Source organism: Oryx dammah, unplaced genomic scaffold (assembly GCF_014754425.2).
Source record: "Oryx dammah isolate SB20612 unplaced genomic scaffold, SCBI_Odam_1.1 HiC_scaffold_3, whole genome shotgun sequence".
NCBI lineage: Eukaryota > Metazoa > Chordata > Mammalia > Artiodactyla > Bovidae > Oryx > Oryx dammah.
The window spans coordinates 45,480,162-45,497,011 of record NW_024070187.1 but is presented as its reverse complement, the minus strand read 5'-3'; the positions used below and the strand labels follow the sequence as shown (position 1 = coordinate 45,497,011).

Genomic DNA, 16,850 nt, shown 5'->3' with positions numbered 1-16,850 from the left:
CTAATGTCAAGCTACTTGGCAAACAGGAAATGTTTACAAGGTCCAGCTCCAGTATAATAAAACAGGATTTAAACAAAAGGTAGGTTTGCAAACCACAAATGGTCAGAACGGTCATCATCAAAAAGTCTATAAATAATAAATGCTGGAGAGGGTGTGGAGAAAAGGGAACTCTCCTACACTGTTGGTAGGAATGTAATGTGGTGCAGCCACTATGGAAAACAGTATGGAAGTTCCTTTAAAAACTAAAAATAGACTTATGATATGATCTAGCAATCCCACTCCTGTGCATATATCAAGAAAAGACAAAAACTCTAAATCAAAAATGTACACACACTCCAAGTTCATAGCAGCACAGTCGCAAAGAGTCGGACGCGACTGAGCGACTGAACTGAACTGAAGACATGGAAGCAACCTAAGTGTGCATCAACAGATGTATGTACAAAGAAGATGTGGTATATAGACACACAAAGGAATATTACTTGGCCATGAAAAAGAACAAAATATTGCCATTTACAGCAACATGGATGGATCTAGAGATTATCATCATAAGTGAAGTAAGTCAGACAGACAAATACTATATCATTTATATAGAATCTCAAAAAATAAAACAAATGAGCTTCCTTACAAAACAGAAATAGACTCATAGACATAGAAAACAAACTTACAGTTACCAAAGGGAGAAAGAGAGAGGTAGGGATAAATTAGGAGTATGAGATTAACATATATACACTACTATATATAAAATAGATAAATAACAAGGATTTACTATATAGTACTGGGAACTATATTCAATATCTTGTAATAACCTATAACGGAAAAGAATCTAAAAAACAATATGTGTGTGTATCTGTGTGTATGTAACTGAATCACTTTGCTGTACACCTAAAACTAATACAATATTGTGAAGCAACCATAGTTCAATTTTTTTAAAAGGTAGATTTGGAGCTGAAAGGTAATAAATCGATCACCATCACACTTCTCATCCATACCTCCCAGCTTTCAGAAGCAATAAGGCTTGACCTTCTTCACGTCTGAGTCATTCCTCATTCTCCCATCAGTTCTCTATCTTAATACTTTAAAATTTAGTTGTGTCTTAGTTTCACCGAAGACAATATTTACATTTCTGTGCTCCTTACTATTTTGGGGTAATTCACAAAAGAAAGACTGATGGTAATTTCTTAACTTCTTTGTAAGGAAATCTCTCCAATTCACTACAATTATTCTATTTTAAAACTAATTTCCTTACCAAAATGTGACAATCTGCAGAGCAAAGATAGTCTTTAACTCATCTTATGTTCTTTTATCTCCCTCAGTGTCTTCCATATTAGGAGCTTAAAAAAAGGTTGGTTGAAATAAATGAAATGTATATTCCTTAAAATTGCTTAATAAAATTCACAATTTGTTTCAATAAGTTTTATAGCTATATATCAGGCACCTAAATCCCAATAAGAGGTCTTATAAGTCTACGCTGTTTATTAAAATAAGAAATAAGCAAAAGCATTTATAGGTCAATGAAAGCTCACCTTTAATCCTACTAGCAAAGCAACTCACTCTCTATAGAACATATTTACAATAAAAAAGAAATTTTTCACTTTATTCATTTATTTAATGAGCAGATTGTCCTACTACTTTAAATATATGTTGAACTAAAATATTTTTCCAGTGGTTACCTTCTAAAATATATTAATTTATTTTGAAGTACCTATACTTACCAATTCAGGGATGTCTTTTACTTTGAGAGGAACTTGGATTAAACCCAAATGAGTCCTGAAACTAAGAGAATCACCATTTTCATAATTTGGGTTGCGAAGATTAATTAATACCTTTAAAAACAAATCCAACAAAATTGGTTAGTTTCTTTATACAAAATTTACACTTATAAAATTGGCAGTGATATTCTTAGTATATCATGACAAAATTAAAAATTATTTGGGTTATGCATATACTTTAATCACATTCTGAATACCATAAAATTGCGTTAAAATGTTTAAGTACCATAAACATGTTTTCAATTTAATATTCCAACAGACGACCTATCAAATAAAATACCAAAAAGTTAAAATTTCAGTTATAAAGAAAAACTTTTTGCTGTTAAGAAAAAATAAAAATTGTTTGAATATAATATTTTACAAGGAAAAATGACAGAAAAATTTAAACTGCTTGATTTCAGTATTTGCCAGGAAAAACTTGAGAACCAACTCTAACACTTTTAAAAACAGATGCTGAAAAGTTTATAGAAAGACAGTGGAATAACATCATAAGGTATTGCTTCTAAATCAAATCCAAAGGTTAAAAAAAAAACTTTTTCAGAAGCCAAACTAACAAGAAATATTTTTCAAAATTAAAAATCTTGGATATTTGCATATCCTTTAATCTAGGAATCTCACTTCTGTGAGTATGATTATGGAAATAATTAAAACTGCTTGCAGAGATAGTGCAAAAAAAAAAGGTAAAGGAAATGTTTATAACAGAAAAATATTATACATTTACTATTTTAAGACGTTCAATATTAGACATTTAAGACATTAGACATTTAAGACTACTTAAACATTCTGGTAGAGGAAATTACCTATATAAATTATGTTTTATGTATATAAAATACAGTTTAATATGCCACAATTAATAAATACCACAATATGTTTATTAAATTAAAAATTACAATAGTGTTTATTGCTATATGATGATATTATAAGTAATTTTTGTTTTAAATTTTCTTCTCATATATATTTTCTTATTTTTCTAACAACATGTATTTTAGGGAGAAAATAATAATAATTTCCAAAAATATTTTTAAACTGCAACTCTGAAGGGAAAGAAACCAAGAATTCAGTGAAGAAGATTATAATGACAGAAACACCAGCATATCTGAAGAAGGCATTAATAACCTGATAACTAATGGCTGACAAAATGAAATATACCATAAGTGCAAAAGAGTTTCCTAAAATTTCAAACACTAAATTGAAGCTAAAAATATCAAAGGAATTTATTTAAAAAAAATATTTTAGCAAAGAACCAACAGTGTTAAATATAGACTAATATAACACAATACAATTTTAGTCTAATTATGCAAATAAGGGCTTATAGTGAATGGAAAACTTAAAAACATAGAATTGAAAAGAAAAACTATGAATACATGGGCAATAGAAAAGAAAAAAATATTAGAAAAGCAGAAACAATAAGGAAGTGATTATAGAAAACTTTTCTTGAACTAAAGAAGAATCTCAGTATGACTAATAAAAGAATCAATTCAGCAACAGTCCTTAAGGAAACAGAATGCTATGATTATTAAGGAGAAAACATAAAATTAATTATATAAAAATTACATGAAATTTAAGTGCTAGGAAAGGGATGGGTTTGAGAGAAACCTTTAATTATCTAAGAGAAATAAAACTAGCAGTATAAAGGCAGTTTCAAACCAAAGTAACTTCTCTTTTAAGTTAAAAGGAGACTGTTTATAATTCTGAAAGGCCTGAAATAATTTCTAACAATGCTGGCAAACTTATATCTGAGAAAACAGGTTCAGAAAAAAAATAAAATGCAAAAGATTAAATCATTCATTTACTCATTCACTCAACACTTATTTACTGAGCAACTATGTGCTAAGCACTGTTATACCTGTTTGAGAGAGAGCAGTTAAGGATAGGATCAACTTGCTGCTGGTTTGTGGTAGCTCCTATCTTAGCTTCAGGGACATCTGGCAGTGACCCTTGGCCAAAATGGGATGAAATGCACTAACTAGTCATTTATAATGTGCTACTTAATGTCCCCTGGAGGCATTCCATATCAATTTATTTACACTGTTTATTGAAAATGTATAGATTGCTAGATTGCTAGTTTGCACCTGAATTACCAGTAGGGTGTAAAAGACTCATCAGAAAGCTTATGCTGTAACTTGTATCTTGCATGTACCTTGGTGATTCATAACCCAAAGGCAAAGTGCATCCTGTGTAACTGAGAAGGGGCTGCAAAGTGCATCCTGTGTTACTGAGAAAGGAGCTGGGACTGGAAATTTCTATCTCTTTGTATTTGCATGTGCTTTCTTTCTCTTGCTGAAAGAAAGCTTTATGTGGGTGTATCCTTGTGGCTGAAATCTTATATGTCTTCTCAGTTATCTGATTTGGCTCTGTATAATTGCTGCAGCAGGGAACAAAGCTTCCATATTACAGAATAAAGGCGGCAATAGGCAAAATAGAAAATCAGTGTGTTATATGATGCTAAAGGTTACGGAGAAAAACAAAGCAGGAAAGGATTATAAGAAGTTCCAAGAGGAGAGCCAGGGAGGATTTGGTGAGAAGGTAACATTTGTGTGTGTGTGTATATGTTTAAATTTTTCCTATGAATGTTCTTTTTTTAAATTGAAATACAGTTGACATACAATATTGTGTCAGTTTCAGATTGTACTAACAGTGATTTGATATTTACATACATTATGAAATTATCACAATAAGTCTGTATCCCTCCAAAGTTATTACAGTACTATTGACCATATTGTTCATGCTGAGAATATGACATTTAAGCAAAGACATAAGGGAATGTGAGGGAATGGACATACAAGTATCTTGGGGCAAAGCAATGAAGGCAGAGAAAACAAGGAGCAAAGACCCTCAAATGGGAGAAACCCAGGGGAAAGTGAGCAAGCTAAAGCAGCTGGAGTAGAACAAATCAGGAGGAAAAGTAATAGGAGATGAACTCAGAGAGGTGATGGGTATCAGATCAGACAGGGTGTTTTAGGCCACTGTCATGACTTTGGGTTTTAAGTAGAATGAGATAAGAAGCCACTGGATACCAGAAGAGTGGCTTCTTCAGAATAGTATTTACAAGGCTTCCTCTAGAAACTCTGCTAAAAACAAATTCTAGGTGGGGAAGTGTAGAAGCAGTAAGAGCAATTAAGAGGCTACTGAAATAGTCCAGACAAGAGATGGCAGCTTGGATCAGCAACATAGGAATGGCGGTAATGAGAAGTGAATGGATTCTGGACATACTTCAAACGTAAAGCTGAAAGGATTTCCTGGTGGATTACATATAAGGTCCAAGAGAAAAAAATGGAATCAAAGATGAGTGAATTAAAATAACTAGTGAGTTCTAACTGCCTACTAAAGAGTTCCTCTTCAATGTCAATACACCTCTCAAACTTTAAGTGCATCATGTTCACTAATGGACCTGTGTCTCTTTCTGTATTCTGTATCTTAAGTTAACTCTGCCCAGTTATCCAATCTAGACACTTAGAGGTCATGTTTATCTTTTCTTTTTCTCATACTCCTTAGATCTAATAAATTCACAAATCTTTTAAAAGATCTGTTAAATTCACATCTTGTTAAATTCAAGTCTGTTGATGTCTTTCCATTTTAAATGCAGTTCTCTTAATTCAAACCTTTATCATGCCTTGTCTGAACTACTACCACAGGGAGAAGAATAAAAAAGAAAAAGATTCACTGAGCACCTATTGTGCTAGCCAGCAGGCTACATGATTTACAGTCACTATTTTTTAATCAAATCTTCTTGATTTACTTCCCTCTAATCTTTCCACACTACAGTGTATTTTCCCAGAGCAATTTCCAAACACAAATCTGATCAGGTTATTCCATTGCTTTCATGGCTCTGGGGCTTCTTATATGGTGATTCTTCTGCCTGGAGATGTTTTTTAATATCATCATTTCTTTTGCATTTTTACCTCATTAATATACATATATTTAACCAACAGAACCTACCTCAAGAAAATCCTTAGGTGCATAAACAGGTCTGAAAAGGCTTAAATCTAGAATTAATAAGACAGATTAAAATAGAATTTCAATTATAATATACAAATTCTTATTAGTAATAAATTATAATGGTTCTTTCATATTGTTATGCAGCTAGCTTAATTCAAACATTTGCAGAATATTAATTATTTGTTATACACTGTGTTAAGCACTGTACTAACAAAAATAAAAAGAAAGTCCTTTCCCTTGACAGTCTAGATAATATATTCTAGAAGAAATTAGAGTCCTCTCTTCCATAAATTTGTAATGGAGCATTTGTAATTGAATTGAAAAACAATGTCAATATAATATGAAAGTTCTACATGAGAATTCTCAAAGCACTTAAAATACAAACAATAAATTCTCAGTGAATCTTGTAGTTGTACTGAACTGCTCTCCCTTTTGAACTTTCTATAATGCACTGCGTCCTTTGTGCATGCATGCTTAAATGTGTCTCCCCACTTAGGGATCGAACCTGCATCTCCTACATTGCAGGAGAATTCTTTACCACTGAACCACTGCGGAAGCCTCAGGTTATATTGAACTATTCTCCCTTTTGAATTTCGATAACACACTGCTTCCTTTATGATGGCTCAAAATTTCTTGCACCCTACCCAGGCCCAAACTATTTTTTAAGAAGGAGTGGTAAAGAATTATGTATATGTCTATCTATACAATTATTTTATATATATCAATAATTATTTTATACATATATTACTCATTAAATATTTTTAAAATTGATAGACTCAATTTTAAACATTAAAATGAACCAAAATAAATTCTTAAAAACATTTTAAGTCTTAAAACTTTTCAAAATGTAACACATTTTAACATCTCAATGTAATTAAAGCTTGAGATTTATCTTAATTATGAGCCTAAGAAATCCACTGAATGATTCTAATTTATTCTTTATAAAAATGTTTTCAAATGCTGATTAAAAAAATAACTGATTTAAATATTCTCAAAATAACGGAGAACAGTGACTAAAGCTGGGAATTTTTAAACTGCAAAGTAGAAGTTTAAGCAAATAAACAACAAAAAAAAAACAGAAGATAATAAATCAGTGAGAAGGGAAGTTGCTATCTTTCAAAAAAGAACTTGTTAATATTGTTATTTTGGATCCACAATTAAAAAAACAATTTTTTTTCCCACTACCACATTTTGAAAATATTTTTTTCATATGTACCTGGTTCATCGGTTCCCATTTCATTCCATTTATTGAGAAGTTCTTTCTGTTCTCCAACTGGCCTCTAAAAAAGGTAATTTTAAAATTGGTTTCGTTTTGTGAAGTTAAGCAATGCAGCTGAAAAATAAGAACCAATACCTTATCTAAAAGCTTATATAAGCTACCATAACATAAGAAAAAATAATTTCATTACATACAATTAGATTTTCTGGGAATTACACTTAATATTATTTAACTATTACATTTAATGGCTCAGTTAGAATATGGTGCTAATGAGTCTAAAATAGAAGGTAAATTATATGTACTGGCCAGTAAAATTTCACAAAGAAAAACTGCTCCTCAGCCACATACTACATCTCTTACCCCATCCAGCAATCTCAGAAATGCATCATAAGGGGGCTGGCAAAGAGAGTGTGACTGTGAGTCAGTAGCATCAGCTTCCTATATGAAAGACAGTATATTACACAATACTACATATTTAGACAGTTTTTCATATAAATTTATCCTTTTTTTACACCATCCTTCTGGTGCCTTCAGTGACTTGTGCTTGGATATTATCCAATGTACATTCACTATATCTTGTCCAACAGCAGGGAATAAATAGGTGGTAGGGAGGATGAAGTGAAGAGAAACTTGTTCTCTTCTACTCTTGAACAGCTATAAAAGACCCAGGACATTCCTCAAGTGGCTTTTCTCTCCTTTTTCATCTCTCTCCTATCAAAGCCCAGAATTACAGATAAATGTTGAGTATTAGATCTAAATAGTTCTGGAGAGATGATAAATCATTTGGGTAAGGAGACTAAAGGTAATTAAAATCTTTAAAGTACATTTATAACCTTTACAGTCAAATCTCCAAATAATCTGTACTGTACAGCCTATATTTATTCTCAAGATACAGGTTTTCTTTTTCTTTTTTTTTCAAAAAGCATTATAGCAGATGTAATAGAAAACTACATAAACTACACCCACATAATTGACCTTTTATAGACTCTGGTTTCAAAAAGCTGTATACCAGTAACAAAAAAAAAGATAAATCTGCCTAACAGTTATAATTTTGTGATACTTCCTAGTACATGATTCACAATAAAATACATAAGTGTTAACAGTACCTTTCGTGCCAATGGGATACTCAGTTCAGTGCACATACTATTTAAACTCTTCAAAATTCTTTTTTCCCAACTTCCCTGAAACATAAGGAACAGTCTATTATTATTTTTGGTTAACAGTGCCAAAAGTGACTCTTAAAAAAATTAAAGACAGTATGAGTTATATAGAAATGGTGACGTTGCTTGAGATTGGTTATCTCTATTCACTAGATTACTCAACAAATATTGATTACTGCCTACTATGTGCCAGATACTATCCTTAGTGCTGTGAATAACAAAATGTCTCCATCCTCATGGAACTGACATTCTAGTGGAGGATAGGAATGAAGATAGATCAAAAAAAAAAATAAAACAACAAGTCAGATGGGGAAATAGCAGATTTTTCTAAAAAGGTAAGTTATATTTAAGTACTTTAAATCTTTCATACTTAAGACTCCCATTAATGACCTAGTAAAATAAAATTTTATAGAAATTATTATATTGTAATTTTTCCAAACATCTTTCACCCTAAATACTTCACTATGAATTTTTTAAGAATAAGAACCTTCTCTTACATAACCACAATACCACTATGACATCTGAGAAAACTAAAAATAGTATTTCATATCATCTTAGCCCATATTCAAAAATTTCCAAGTATCCCCCAAAATGTCTTTATATCTTTTTAAATCCTGGATCCATTAGAAGTTAATGCATTACATTTGGTTGTTATGTCTCTTTCTGTATAGCTTAATCTAGAGCGCTTTACTCCTTTTCTTTTTCATACTGGCTTTTTTGAGCAGTCCAGGGCAGATGTCTTTTGGAATGTGTCACAATCTAGATTGGTCTTATTGTTTTCTCACCATATAGATTACATTCTTCTCTGTCCCTGGTATTTCTCATAAACTTGAAATAATAAGTTAACTTTAATGGTCAGTCACAAATTGATCATCCATATACATCATACTTCAGTAAATTATTCTTTTTAATGCCAAGTTAAAACACCATAATTTTTTGGTCTTTTAGCACAGGCCAATTCTGACACACAAAAAACAGAATAATACCAAAGCACCAAAAGTTAGACCAAATGAGGAGAAATGGAGATAACTATATATTATATTATCCATAAAGGACAGCTAAAATCAGTCAATCAAAGTAGACTAGTAATACCTCCTTTATGTGACTACTATAAAAATTAAAGATGTAAAGTACTTAGAACAGTGACACAATGATCATAATCACTGATAGTTTTTACCACAGCTATCATTATTCAGAGTTTCTTCATTAACATACATATGTAAATATATTACTCTCTATCTGGAATAAACTCTCCATGCTCTACTCTTATTCCAACATACTTTATTCCTACGTTATCTGAGGAAATTATATTCACCATTCAGGTCTTCACCTCTATTAAGCCTGCTCTTACCTGGCTCCCACTCAGATAATATTAGTGCCTTTGCCTACAGATTCTCACAATATCTCTTCCTTCACCTATCACAGCACATATCACACTTTATCGAGCACATAATAAGTTTTCAATAATTGAACAGATTTCTACTCTTAGTTATGCTGCAAGAATTTAGAAAAATTTTGGTACAACTGCCAAAGTAATGAATGAACAGGAAAAAAATCATCTATAAGAGAAATACAGAGCTGTGTGAAATGCATAACTTAGTTTACTAAATATATAGAAATAGGTTTTCAAGAATAAAAGAATACTCTTAATAAATTTCGTAAAATACAGTCTAAACTAATTTTGTTTACTAGTTTGTTTTCAATTTTTTTCTCTCTCTTTTCTTTTTTCCTGTAAAGAGTTCTCTTAGATGCAGGACTTAAAATATATTTGGGTATATTATTCATGACCAAACTTTAGTTAGTGCAATAGTGCAATACAACCCACTTTCACCCCCAACATTCTTATCCCAAATTTATCTGGAAAAATCTAATTCAACTTTCATATCTCAGCATAAAAGTAATTTCCTCTAAAAAGCTTTCTGTTGCTTGCTCCCTCAACTCCAGATTGTGGGGGTCGGGGGAGCAAACACAAGAGAAGACTCTACACATAGACGGCACCAGATGGTCAACACCGAAATCAGACTGATTATATTCTTTGCAGCCAAAAATGGAGAAGCTCTATACAGTAAGCAAAAACAAGACCAGGAGCTGACTATGGCTCAGATCATGAACTCCTTATTGCCAAATTCAGACTTAAATTGAAGAAAATAGGGAAAACCACTAGACCACTCAGGTATGACCTAAATCAAATCCCTTGCAATTATACAGTAGAGGTGACAAATAGATTCAAGGGATTAGATCCGATAGACAGAGTGCCTGAAGAACTATGGACTGAGGTTCATGACATTGTACAGGAGGCAGGGATCAAGACCATCCCCAAGAAAAGAAATGCAAAAAGGCAAAATGGTTGTCTGAGGAGGCCTTACAAATAGCTGAGAAAAGAAGAGAAGCTAAAGGCAAAGGAGAAAAGGAAAGATATACCTATTTGAATGCAGATTTCCAGAGAATAGCAAGGAGAGATAAGAAAGCATTCCTCGGTGATCAGTGCAAAGAAATAGAGGAAAACAACAGAATGGGATAGACTAGAGATCTCTTCAGGAAAATTAGAGACACCAAAGGAACATTTCATGCCAAGCTGGGCACAATAAAGGACAGAAATGGTATGGACCTAACAGAAGCAGAAGATATTAAGAAGAGGTGGCAAGAATACACAGAAGAACTGTACAAAAAAGATCTTAATGACCCAGATAACCACCATGGTGTGATCACTCACCTAGAGCCAGACATCCTGGAATGCGAAGTCAAGTGGGCCTTAGGAAGCATCACTATGAACAAACCTAGTGGAGGTGATAGAATTCCAGTTGAGCTATTTCAAATCCTAAAAGATGCTGTGAAAGTGTTGCACTCAATATGCCAGCAAATCTGGAAAACTCAGCAGTGGCCACAGGACTGGAAAAGGTCTGTTTCATTCCAGTCCCAAAGAAGAGCAATGCCAAGGAATGCTCAAACTACCATACAATTGTACTCATCTCACACACTAGCAAAGTAATGCGCAAAATTCTCCAAGCCAGGCTTTAACAGTACAGGAACCCTGAACTTCCAGATGTTCAAGCTGGATTTAGAAAAGATAGAAGAACCAGAGATCAAATTGCCAACATCTGCTGGATCCTAGAAAAAGCAAGAGAGTTCCAGAAAGACATCTACTTTTGCTTTATTGACTATGCCAAAGCCTCTGATTGTGTGGATCACAACAAACTGTGGAAAATTCTGAAAGAGTTGGGAATATCAGACCACCTGACCTGCCTCCTGTGAAATCTGTATGCAGGTCCAGAAGCAACAGTTAGAACTAGACATGGAACAACAGACTGGTTCCAAGTAGGAAAAGGAGTACGTCAAAGCTGTATATTATCACCCCGCTTATTTAAATTTATATGCAGAGTACATCATGTGAAATGCTGGGCTGGAAGCAGCACAAGCTGGAATCAAGATTGCCGGGAGAAATATCAATAACTTCATACATGCAGATGACACCACCCTTATCACAGAAAGCAAAAGAGAACTAAAGAGCCTCTTGATGAAAGTGAAAGAGGAGAGTGAAAAAGCTGGCTTAAAACTACCATTCAGAAACATGGCATCTGGTCCCATCACATTATGGCAAATAGATGAGGAAACAACAAAAACAGTGACAGACTTTATTTTTGGGGTCTCCAAAATCACTGCAGATGGTGACTGCAGCCATGAAATTAAAAGACACTTGTTCCTTGGAAGAAAAGCTATGACCAACCTAGACAGCATATTTAAAAGCAGAGGCATTACCTACCAACAGAGGTCCATCTAGTCAAGGCTATGGTTTTCCCAGTAGTCCTATATGGATGTGAGAGTTGGACTGTGAAGAAAGCTGAGCACCAAAGAATTGATGCGATTGAACTGTGGTGTTGGCAAAGACTCTTGAGAGTCCTCTGGACTGCAAAGAGACCCAACCAGTCCATCCTAAAGGAGATCAGTCCTGAATATTCATTGGAAGGACTGATGCTGAAGCTGAACCTCTAATACTTTGGCCACCTGATGTGAAGAACTGACTCATTTGAAAAGATCCTCATGCTGGGAAAGACTGAAGGTGGGAGGAGAAGGGGATGACAGAGGATGAGATGGTTGAATGGCATCACCGACATGATGGACATGAGTTTGAGCAAGCTCTGGGAGTTGGTGATGGACAGATGGCATGCTGCAGTCCATGGGGTTGCAATGAGTCGGATATGACTGAGTGACTGAACTGAACTGAATTTTAATTCAGTGATTACTGTAAAAATAAAACTTGCATAAAGATTAAAAATCCAATCCCTGATTTTTTATTATGTATCTCATTATATAAAAGAACTAAATTTCCAGCTATTGAATTATGATTATAAAACTTATAATTTTCAGCCATAATAAGAGGACTCTTGAGTTGATAAAAAGAAAATAACTCTCAGATATAAAAATAAAAGTTATAACAGATATCAATGTGTGGCTCATAATATATACCATTCATATTTGTAAGACTGCAATACATAATTTTAATACAGCATAAAACCTACTAAAAACTCAGACATAAAGTCCATTTAACATAAAATGATACTTTCTATAATTGTATGTTAATAAGATATTCTGAAGCATATTTAACTTATTCTTTAGAAAATCACTCTGACAAAAACATCGCTTCAGGTGTTTTGACAAAGTAAAATTTTAAGTGATAAATCACAGTTCTCCTAAATGACTATCCCACTTACCAAGTATTTCAACTTACCACATTTAAATTTAATGTTAGATGTAATATACAGAGAAACTACTTAAGAAAAAAAATTTCACAGAAAAGAAATTAGAGAAAACAAACTTATAGTTACCAGGGAATAAGTGAGGGGAGGGATAAATTGGGAGATTGAGATAAACATACAAAAATTACTACATATAAAATAGACCCGATACGAAGAGCCAACTAATTGGAAAAGACCCTGATGCTGGGAAAGATTCAAGGCAAAAGGAGAAGAGGGCAGCAGAGGATGAGATGGTTAGATAGCATCACTGACTCAATGGACATGAATTGGAGCAAACTCCAGGAGACACTGAAGGACAGGGAAGCCTGGCATGCTGCAGTCCACGTGGTTGCAAAGAGTCAGACATGACTTAGTGACTAAACAACAACAATAAACTAATAAGGACCTACTGTATGGCATAGGGAACTCTTCTTGATACTCTGTAATGATCTACATGGGAAAAAAGGCTAAAAAACAGTGGATACATGTTTATGTATAGAACTGATTCACCTTGCTGAAGAGCAGAAGCTAACACAACATTGTAAATCAACTATACTCCAATAAAATCTTTTAAAAAAGAAATCAGATATTAGAAGCAAGCATTCTGAATGAAAAAAATAGAGCTAAGTGATTTACATGTGTTTACAATATGTTATTTTTATTAATCCTGTGAGTAATGTATCATTACCCTCATTTTTACAAATGGGAAAACTTTTTAAAACAACACATGAGAGTAGAATGGAAAAGAATATTAAGAACTGAAGCAGTGCTGAAGAATGCTTTATTCATTTATCCTTTTTTACTGTGTTCCACAACAAAAGCAAAAACGTGGAAATGATCCAGAAGAGAAGAAAGAACAAGACGAAAAACTGAGAGAAAGAGGAAAAGGATGTTCAACTCAGAAAATTCAAAATTTTAAGGCTAGAACAGGTGGACATGAGGTTAACAGCTGAGTTTTCAAATAATGAAAATATATTGATTCAACAAATATCTATTGGGCTCTTATTAAACATATGCCATTAAAAGATGAATAAAACAGCTATCCCTATAGTAAGGGTGAGAAGGATAAGACAGAAACAAATAATATGGATAAGTTGAAAAAGTTCATAAGGGCTATACCAATCCATACATAAAAAAACAGAAAATGTAAAACAATAGGCACGCAATAGGAAGCTAGGTATATCAAAACTTCTAGCTGACAACAGAACACATCACATCCTGGAAAATCCTAAGAATAGTGAAAGAAGTGTGACCCCAGTGGGTGGCCTTGTCTTCCCTATTCCCTGTTTCGTATCTATGAAAGGTTGTCAGGATTTTTCCAAGGTACTCTTTGCAGGAACTTCAGTCAGATGGTCAGAAGTCATTTCATAGAAGTCTTAGTCAAAAAAATCATTTCCACAGACATCAGAAACAGTAACAGAATTTCCTGACAATGAGGGGAAATCCAAGATGAAGCAAGTGGCTGCTTTTAAGTGGGGTCATCCTTTAGGTTCTCTAAAGAACTTTAATCTTGATTAAGTGGTATTTATTCATTTATTTGTCTCACTGATTATCATTTATTCAATGCTTTATATCTACAAAGAACAAAGCTCAGACCAGTGTGTAAATGTTATAAGGAGCTTATAACCATTTAACACAAGCAAGAAACTTTCCAACAATTAAGACTTAATCAAAATAGGTTAAAATTGTGAATTTCTTATTTCCAGTTCTCCATCAAAAGGAGATGAGCTCCAGAGGTTAGACTGGATAAATGTGAAGGTCCACTTTAGCTCCAGCTCCAGTTCTATAGGTACATAATTTTTCTCTACCTGTGGAAATAAATAAATAAGCCCTACGTCTCAAAGATAAATACTAAAAACTCATAGTTATTCCTAAGCTATTATTTAAATAAAAATTTCAGTGTGTACCTAGCACCCAACAAAAAGTGGAAGTAGCAAATAAGTTATTGAAAAATGATAGTGCACCAATATAAAATAAGAAGAAAGTTAAAGTTTCTATCCCAAAGACTTACAAAATAAAGATTTTTTAAAATGTTATTTAAAAGGAAAACGGATGGTCTTTTACATTTAAAATGTTTAAATAGGAAGACATTACCTTTTACTTAAACCCATATCCTCTCTAAATGATATTATTTTTGCTTTCTAATCAGTTTCCCTAATAATTGAAAACTATGGTATTAACTCAAAGGATTTCAAGAATTTTATAAATAAGGTAGTTTCTAAGCCATGAGAGGTAAAAGATTCAGAAAGGAATTGGAATTCTACTGAAATCTTTAAATGAGTATTAATTATCATCTTGCTACTTTTTCATAGTAATGAAAATAAATAAGAAGGCATTAAAAACCATGTAACAAATACATAGCATGCAAACCTTATGAAATTATAAAATTTTAAATTACTTTCTTCACACTGAAATGAATAAAGTAAAACAAAATAATAATAACCCAGCTTTCTAATGGAAAAAGGCTTTAGTAATTCTATGATAATAAAAGTATATATTTATTCAAGATAATATGAAAAACTGTACAATATGTAAAGAATAAAATAAATAAGCACTCATAAATTTCCACCAGTCAAAAATAACCACTGTTACCATTTTATTCTCTTCATTTTTTCTATGCATGTATGTGGACAGCTGAGATGTATATGTGTATATATATGCACTTGGATATATATGCACTTAATTAAAGTAGAATTATATTGTTTTATAGTTTGCTTTTTTGAATTGAGATTATATCATATGCAATTTCATCTCATTATACTTCTCTAAAAATGCCATTTTTGATGCCTATGTAAAACTGTCTTTTGGAGATTCTACGTTATATTTAAGCAGGCCCTATTGCTTTCTTTAGACGCCTTTAAATTTTTTACTATTATCTCTGATTCTTTTTTTTAGATAAGGCTCAAGACGTGAAATTACTCAAAATAAGGGTACAAATATTTTCCTAAAGGGAACATTTCCATTTTTCATTATGTAATTCATTCATCATTTAAAAAAAAATCTATTGAGTGACTACCATGGGCCGGGCACCATGCCAGAGGTTGCAGATACAGTGTTGGAAGAGAGACACTGGTTCTGCTCTACAGAATCTAGTGATCATACAGACAACCCAAGTATTGCAGTAGGAAGGGCAGGGTGCCTCTCATGTGGAGGACTGAAGATACAGGAAAAGTATCTGAGTATCTGAGAAAGAGGGATCAGAAGGCCTTCCTAAAGAAACCATCATCTAACCCAACACCTGAAGAATGTGTAGAAGTTAGCCAGAAGCATGTGGGGTTCGAGGGGAGGCAGTCTGGGGTAGGAGTGACGGTATGAGCACAGGTTCTCCTGCTGGAGGACGCCAAGGAGATGAAGAGAGAGAGAAGGTACATGTGTGTGGAAATGGAGTGGCAGGAAGGGGAGGGACAGTAAGAAGAGGCAAGAGATGAGACCTGAACAGTAAAATGGGGCAAGATAATGTATAGATTTTTAAGCAAAAGTAAGGAACTGAAGCTCTATCCTAAAAGTCTTGGAAGTTTTAAGAAATGGAGTGACAATACAGAAGGCAGAAAGACCAGTTAGGAAGGAGATGAGAATTGAAGTAATATGAAACTAGCAAAATTCTCAACTTTACTAAGGTTACTGGATTGACAGAAAACAAGATAAATTCAACCACATAGCTCATCCTGAGTTTGTCTGAGCATTTCTGGACTGGATACAGAAAGGCTGAATAGAATCAGGTAGTGCAGATTCTGGAGTGGCTGCCCAAGTTCAAATTCCAAGTCTTCCACTTAGTAGTTTTGTGAAGCTGGCACTCTCTGAGACCATAAATGTAACTCATCTCATAGAGTCAACATAAATATTAAATGAGTGAATACTTGAATGGTACCTGGCACATAATTAGAGCTCTATATGCTTACTACTATTATTTCACATGAAAATTTGTGAACTTATATTTATCACACTGCATATAAATTTCTTCAAATACTGCTTTCTGTGAAAGGTGTAGCAAAGTAGTTCCCAAAGTACTTTACATGGAAATATGTCACAT

At 33.3% G+C, this 16,850-nt stretch overlaps 1 protein-coding gene across 1 annotated transcript in view; it reads right to left on the bottom strand.

The window, feature by feature from the left end:
• TBC1D19 (TBC1 domain family member 19) overlaps positions 1–16,850 on the bottom strand; it is a 160,048-nt gene that overhangs the window by 99,409 nt on the left and 43,789 nt on the right. The window contains exons 5-8 of the mRNA XM_040237983.1: positions 8,034–8,108; positions 6,925–6,988; positions 5,709–5,755; positions 1,713–1,823 (exon numbers count right to left, since the gene is read on the bottom strand). Of these exons, the coding sequence (XP_040093917.1) occupies positions 1,713–1,823; positions 5,709–5,755; positions 6,925–6,988; positions 8,034–8,108 (297 nt within the window). The remainder of the gene's footprint in view (positions 1–1,712; positions 1,824–5,708; positions 5,756–6,924; positions 6,989–8,033; positions 8,109–16,850) is intronic.